Here is a 7,519-nt window from a genome sequence, read left to right on the forward strand (position 1 = left end):
AATAATAAAAACCAACTTCTATTCAAACGAACGAACGAACGAACAAACGGACGAACAAACAGAACAAACACAAGCAACACCAACAAAACAGCTCGAAACGCCATTGCAGTCATCCTCTGTGCGAGCACGGTCTACATCTGCAACAGCGTCTACCACACGAACCCGTTCACGACAACTTCAAACATAACTTCCGGACTACCGCCATTCAAATTTCCTAACTTCACCCTGCAACTCGATAGTAATGTAACTGTCTCCACTGTCGAAATACTTACTGTTGGTTCTTTTTCGTCCTATTTGTATTACTATACGTTATTGTTATTATTAATTTTATTATTTTATAATAATAATAATAATAATTTTTATTATTTTTATTGCTATTCAGAATATAGGATCTGGATTAGCAATCGTGCCCCTCCTCGCGTTGGTCGAATGTTTGGCTATTGGTAAAATTTTTGGTGGGTTTTTATTATTATTTTTATTTGATCTATTCATTCATTTGTTGGCTCATTCGTTCGTTCGTTCATCCGTTCGTTCATTCGTTTGCTTATTTGTTCATTATTTTGTTCGTTTAACGTTTCATCCATCCATCAATCTATCCATCCATCCATCCATCTAGCTAAGAAGAATGGTTACAAGACGAACCCAAGCCAAGAATTTTTTGCAATCGGTAATCCAGCATGCAATTTGTATGAGAACTTTTTACTTTTGATAAACTCGCTGGCTTGTAAAATTAAAATCATCCCTACTTTACTATCAATCCATGCTTTTAACACTCCCTCAAATAACTGCCAGAGAAATCAACACACACACGCACGCACGCACACACACACACACACGCACTAGCACACACACACACTAATACACACATACACACAGTGGATACAAACACACGTGAATCGACATTGCATGTGATAAACTGGGATATCTTAGCGTTCGAACAATGTCACTGCACATCTGCAACTGCAAAACCAGGCGTCTTAACTACAAGACCATCTTGCCACCCGTTGTAATTGTTGTTATTATTATTATTATTATTGTTATTATTATTATTGTTATTATTATTATTGTTGTTGTTATGGTTATTATTCTTTTTATTATTATTATTTAGGTGTTTGTAATTTTGCCAGCTGCTTTGTATCATCGTTCCCAGTTACGGGAAGTTTTTCAAGGTTGTTAATTGTTAAATTAGTTAGTTAATTTGTTAATTAGTCAATCGATCGATCGATCGATTAATTAAAAAGTAATTGATTAATCGATCAATTAATTTATTAATTAATCAATTAACAATTTTTTTAAATTATTTAATTGATATTCATCAGAACAGCCGTCAATTCTGCCAGTGGAGTTATGACAACTGCTGGTGGCCTAATTACAGGTTGGTTGGTTGGACGGTTGGATGGATGGTTGGTTGGTTGGTTGGTTGGCTGGATGGTTGGTTGGTTGGTTGGTCGGTTGGTTGGTTAAATGGTTGGTTGGTTGGACGGTTGGTTGGATGGTTGGTTGGTTGGTTGAATGGTTGGTTGGTTGGTTGAATGGTTGATTGGTTGGTTGGTTGGACGGTTGGTTGGATGGTTGGTTGGTTGGTTGGATGGTTGGCTATTTATTTTGTCAATTGGCCAGTTGGTTGGCTGGTTGATTGATTTTGCAAGCACTTCACAATATGCCCGTATCATGGGATTGATTTTGAAATTTTACAAAAGTTGCCATCAAACTAGATAGATAGATCAACGCGAAAGAAATAACAACCAAATACATGACACTTTTAACGTCTGAGCTAACACTCCAGCCAACCATTTATATCAAACTACTATTAAACTTACTTTAATTATTTCAATTGGCTATAATTGGTTAGTTAATTATAAACAATCAATTAACATAAATTAATAAATTATTAACAATCTAATTATTATTATTATTATAATCTAATTATTAACAACTAACACGAATTAGTTAATTATAAACAATCAATTAACATAAATTAGTAAATTATAAACAATCAATTAAAATGAATTAGTAAATTATTAACACTCAATTAACATAAATTAGTTAATTATTAACAATCAATATAAATTAGTAAATCATAAACGATCAATTAAAATAAATTAGTTAATTATAAACAATCAATTAACATAAATTAACATAAAGGTACACTAGTGATTCTCAGTCTATTATTTTTGACGCCGTACTTCCATTACATTCCGGAGTCAACTCTCGCAGTTATCATCTTCTGTGCCGTCCTGGATATGATCAGCTTCAAACTGCCTGTAAAACTTTGGAAAGTTAATAGTACGTTTGTTTGTGTGTGTGTATGTTTGTTTGTTTGTGTGTGTGTGTGTGTGCGCGTACGTACGTTTGTGTGTTTGTTTGTGTGTGTATGTGTTTGTTTGTCTGTGTGTGTGTGTGTGTGTGTGTGTGCGTCTGTGTTCTTTCTAGATATGATGATCAGTTTCAAACTGACTGCTATTGAACTGAAAGTTTATAGTATGTGTGTTATGTGGGTGTGCTCGTGTGCGCGCTCATGTGCATGCATGTATGTATGTGTGCGTGTATGGGCATGTGTGCGTGTGTATGCCAAATGAATTTTTTTTCTATAAATTCTTTTATGGTCATCCTGCTTTCTTATAATTTTGATTTTGGATCTTGAAAAGCAAATAAATTTTCGTTTCGTTTCGTTTCGTGTGCGTGTGTGTGTGTGTGTGGTGTGTGTGTGTGTGTGTGTGTGTAATAACAACGACAACAACAACAATAATAATAATAACAACAACAACAACAATACAGAACTCGATTTCGCAGCCTGGATCATCACCTTCACACTGTCACTTCTTATCGGAGTTGACGTCATTATTAGTTTCATTTTTTTCTCATTACTATTGTTATTACAATCATTTTTTCATCATCCCCGTCATCATTATCGTGATTATCATTCTTATCATTATCATCATCATCATCTTCTTCATCATCGTCATCATCTTCGTCATCATCATCATCATCTTCGTCATCATCATCATCATCATCTTCGTCATCATCATCATCATCATCTTCGTCATCATCATCATCATCATCTTCGTCATCATCATCATCATTATCGTCGTCGTCTTAATCTTCGTCATCATCATCATCATCTTCGTCATCATCATCATCATCATCTTCGTCATCATCATCATCATTATCGTCGTCGTCTTAATCTTCGTCATCATCATCATCATCTTCTTCATCATCGTCATCATCATCGTCATCATCGTCATAGTGGGGGATATTATGCGGCATTGCCTTTTCTTTGGTCACGCTAATCTGTCTATGGAGTAGGCCAAAACTTAAGGTTCTTTGTTCTTATCTATGGTGATGTAATAATAACGACAAAAATAATAATAATAATAACAATAATATTTATTATTGTTGTTATTATTGTTAAATAGGATGTCACATCAGAATCATTGCAGCTGTTGGACACTAGAATTCTCTATAGCGTTCGTCGTGAATTTATTTTAAAGATTTCATTAAGAAAGAAATTAAAATATGCTTCATTCATTTATTCGTTCATTCATTCATTCAATCAATTATTCAATCATTCAATCATTTATTCAAATTTATTCATTTGTTCATTTTCCCATTCGTTTATTCATTCATCTGCTCATTTATACAATTATTGGTTGATTCATTTCATGCGCTCATCCATCCATTCATTCATGCATGCATTGGTTAACTCAATTACTCATTCATCCATTCATAGATTCATTTATTCACTCACCCATCCATCCATCCATCTATTCGTTCAGTCATTCACACCGGAAACATATGTAATCTTGATTGATCACGGCCTAACCTTCCCAAGCGTTGAGATGTTAATTGAGAGAACCAACGAAATCGTTCAACAAGACGGTACGTAGGGTGCGCGCGTGAGTGTATAATGTGTGAGTGCGTGTGTGATGTATGTGTGTGTATTTGTGTGTGTATGTTTGTTTTTATTTTTGCCAGACCATAGACCAAGAGCTATTATATTTGACTGCAGTCATGTTAAAGTCATCGACTATTCGGTCATTCAAGTACGTGATGATGATGATGATGACCATGATATGATGGTGATGACGATTGTCGTGACCTTTAACCTTTCCAGGGCATGAAAGAAATGATTGAAGACTTTGACAAGAGAGATTCTATAATCATTTGGATGAGATTCACAGTATGCGTTCAATATTTATTGTTACAATTATCATATTATTAATTAATTAATATTATTTATGATTATTAGTTAGTTACATATTTAATTAATTTAAATTATGTTAATTTATGCAAAGCCTCAGTTAATAGAGAAAATAAGGATCTTTAACATTGAAAACTTGTACGTTTCGAATTCTATTGAAGAATCTATAGGAGTTATACAAGGTATATTTTTAATAATAAAAACCTTTTTTTCGAATACAAAACTTTCATTTTTTGTACAACTTTTTTCGACAGGTTATTATGATAGTAACCTGGATGACGATACATCAGTTCATAGAAGACTGAATTCTATTTATTGATTTTTTTTTAATTTTTGTTATTTGTATTAAATTTTTTCATAATATATCTATTTTCATGTCAGTTCTTTGCCTTTTTTTGAAAACTTTTATTTAATTTTGTCAAGATTTTAACATTATTAATCAGTTTAATACGACTGTCGCTATGATCAGTGTTACTTATCTTTGAATGACGTCATTTTCAGCAATGATTTCTTAGCGGATAACATCCTATTTTAATAATAATAATTTTTTGGTCAGTGCTTAGAGAAAATAGAACTATAGAACTATTTTATAACAAATTAAAACACGTAAGTCATATAGAATTGGTTTAAAATTAAATAAATCGAATTGAAGTAACTATAAATGGTTTGTAGGGCTGTTATAATATTGAATCAAAGTTGTTGTTAAAATTTGTTAAGCAGTTTTAACGTTTTTTTAAATTTTAAAAAAGCGTTAAAACCGCTTGTTCATAGCGTTAATTTTTATTTTTTCCTTCACTGGATGGTTTATATTTATAAAATTCTTACAAATATCGATTTTGTAAATTTGTTTGATTGTTTAATTGATTGTTTTTCTAGATATTTATGACTTTGATTTATTTATGTTTTTACTGTAAGATATTTTGGAATATTCACTCCATATAATGTGTCTTATTCTAACTGTATGGTTTTATTCAAGGGGAGGCCTATTTACCAGCATACACATCTTCTTATGGGTTGAAGCAGGGATATGCAAAAAACCTCAATTTTTTCAACTTTTACACTATTCGATCATGTTAAAAATTTGTTTGCTTATGAAATAAACGGTCTAAATAAATCAAAATTGTTATTTGAACAACTATCTTCATTATATTTAATGAATATTTTACATTCTGCTGGTGCTCATAAGAAACTGGCTGCTGAAATCATACGTTGGCTTACGGCAGTGGCTTACAGGGTTTCATAGAACTCTTACGATAGCACTTTTTTGTACATATAATACTTTAAATAAATCAATATATTCATATCACAATTATTTTTGTCAGTATAAATATAGAAATTGCTTTTGTCAGGTGAAAAACAGTGGCTTACTGAAGCCGTAGGTTGGCTTAATCGAATTTTTTCTCATGTATACAATACTATGAGATAAATCAATCAAACAATCAGTCAGTCGGTCGGTCGGTCAGTCAGCCAGCCAGCCAGTCAGTCAGCCAGTCTGTCACTCTGTCAGTCAATCAATCAACCAACCGATCAATCAACCGATCAATCAATCAACTAAATTGAATGAACCAAATAAACAAAAATAAATAAAAAAAATTTGCAAGGCCTGTTCAAACTCGAACAAACAGTTAACCGTACAGATCTACAAACAATTTCGAGATTTTAGTAAAGAAAGAAAAACACAGTAGGGTCATTCTCTGTCAACTTGAACCATGGTCCACGCCCGACCATCTCCGATTTTTTTAAAATTTGAACAGTAAGTACCTCAATGTATTTCATCGACAAAATAAAATTTTTATAAAAAAATTTCAATTATTTTTCAAGTTATGAAAATTTTTGTGACAGCATCCTCATTTTTGAGCGATTTTTTTCAAAACTTGTACCTACGTAGAACGCTATATCTCTTGAACTAGCCAACATATCTTGATGAAATTTTTTGTGCATATCAGTGAAACAATGTAATAACAAAAAAATAAATGTTATTGTCTCGAATCAAAGGATATTTTGAACAAAAAATCTAGAAAAAAATGAATTTTTTGAAAATTTCACCGATTTCAAAACAGCGTAGCTCAAAATCTATCGCAAAATAAATAAATATTTTTTGTTATTTTAGAAGTACCTTATAGTCACAAACAAATCACAAAATTTCGTTAAAATCTGTATTGAACTTTTTGAGCTATCGGAGCTCAAAATGTCAAAAAAAATGAAAAACTTCTTTTGTTTGGCGCCATTTTTAACTATGAAGAACCAAACGTTTTTTAATTTTTAAAATTTGTTTATATAGTGCTTTTATAGCTTAATAACACATCAAAAAATAAAATTGGCGTTTGCTTTCTTTGAAAAATAAAACAACTTCAAAAACAGGCAAAACAAATTTTTTTCAAGTGTCAATATTTTTTATTTTTTTCAATTTAAAATTTAAAATTTAGAATGTATGTTACACAGATGTGAGGAATGCCCAGGAAAACTGAGTGTCGAAAATAACATAAGAGCGATTTTCGAAGAAGCTGTAATTTCCCATGATGATAATCGCAGTTCATTGATTTCCGTACAGGATACAGTTGACAGTTTCATTGAAAGATTTTCGCAAAAACTTGACGAGTTGTCATCGCATCATTACATAAGCAAAGAACAATTGAAATATCTTAGCGATTCTAAAGAAAATTTAAAAAATTCGGAGTGTATTGCTTTAATGGATTTTGCTGAAAATTATTCGGTGATAATACAGGATGCAATCCAGAGTCAACATTGGAGCAACACGCAAGTTACTAGCCAATTGTTCTTTATTACAGAAAACTTATTTATTTATTTATGAAAACTTATCTGTCAAAAGCGTTTGCATGATTAGCGACTGTCTCGATCACAATGTTTCCGCTGTTTATGCTTTTCAAAAACATTTAATTAACTATGTAAAACAAAACCTGAAAAACGTTACTTTAATTAAATATTTTTCTGATGGTGCGGTAAGTCAATACAAAAATTTTTCTAATTTAATTCATCACAAAGAGGATTTTGGATTAAAAGCAGAATGGCACATTTTTGCAACTTTTCATGGTAAAAGTCCTTGCGATGGAATTGGAGGGACAACAAAAAGATCAGATATTGAACGCCAGAGATTTTTACACATACGCTGATGCGAAAATAAATGGTATTAAATTTTTTTGGGTAGACAAAAAAGAAATTAAAGATCTGCTAGGAATGCTTGAAAAAGATTTAGGTCAGCAGATAAAATAAAGGGTTGTCGAAGTCATCACTCATTTATTCCAGACAAAAATGATCAACTTTTGATGAAACGTTTGTTCTTCAGATTTATTGGATACA

The 7,519-nt window shown here is 31.8% G+C and overlaps 2 protein-coding genes across 2 annotated transcripts in view; both read left to right on the forward strand.

Annotated features, from left to right (window-relative positions):
- The window catches only part of HELRODRAFT_130418 (hypothetical protein), a gene marked incomplete at both ends in the record, with an annotated part of 7,369 nt that extends 3,165 nt beyond the window's left edge, over positions 1-4,204 (forward strand). The window contains 10 exons of the mRNA XM_009017030.1: positions 75-273; positions 383-455; positions 617-667; positions 1,109-1,172; positions 1,320-1,375; positions 2,146-2,342; positions 3,248-3,319; positions 3,777-3,883; positions 3,983-4,043; positions 4,115-4,204. Coding sequence (XP_009015278.1) covers positions 75-273; positions 383-455; positions 617-667; positions 1,109-1,172; positions 1,320-1,375; positions 2,146-2,342; positions 3,248-3,319; positions 3,777-3,883; positions 3,983-4,043; positions 4,115-4,204 — 970 coding nt within the window. The remainder of the gene's footprint in view (positions 1-74; positions 274-382; positions 456-616; positions 668-1,108; positions 1,173-1,319; positions 1,376-2,145; positions 2,343-3,247; positions 3,320-3,776; positions 3,884-3,982; positions 4,044-4,114) is intronic.
- Positions 4,205-5,910: 1,706 nt separating this feature from the next.
- Positions 5,911-7,432, forward strand: HELRODRAFT_160003 (hypothetical protein; the record flags this gene model as incomplete). The annotated part of the gene is made up of 3 exons (XM_009017031.1): positions 5,911-5,954; positions 6,644-6,962; positions 7,226-7,432. 3 exons carry the CDS (start codon positions 5,911-5,913, stop codon positions 7,430-7,432), a joined length of 570 nt encoding a protein of 189 aa, XP_009015279.1.
- Positions 7,433-7,519: the final 87 nt, after the last annotated feature.

This window comes from Helobdella robusta (genome assembly GCF_000326865.2).
Source record: "Helobdella robusta unplaced genomic scaffold HELROscaffold_2, whole genome shotgun sequence".
NCBI classification, from domain to species: Eukaryota; Metazoa; Annelida; class Clitellata; order Rhynchobdellida; family Glossiphoniidae; genus Helobdella; species Helobdella robusta.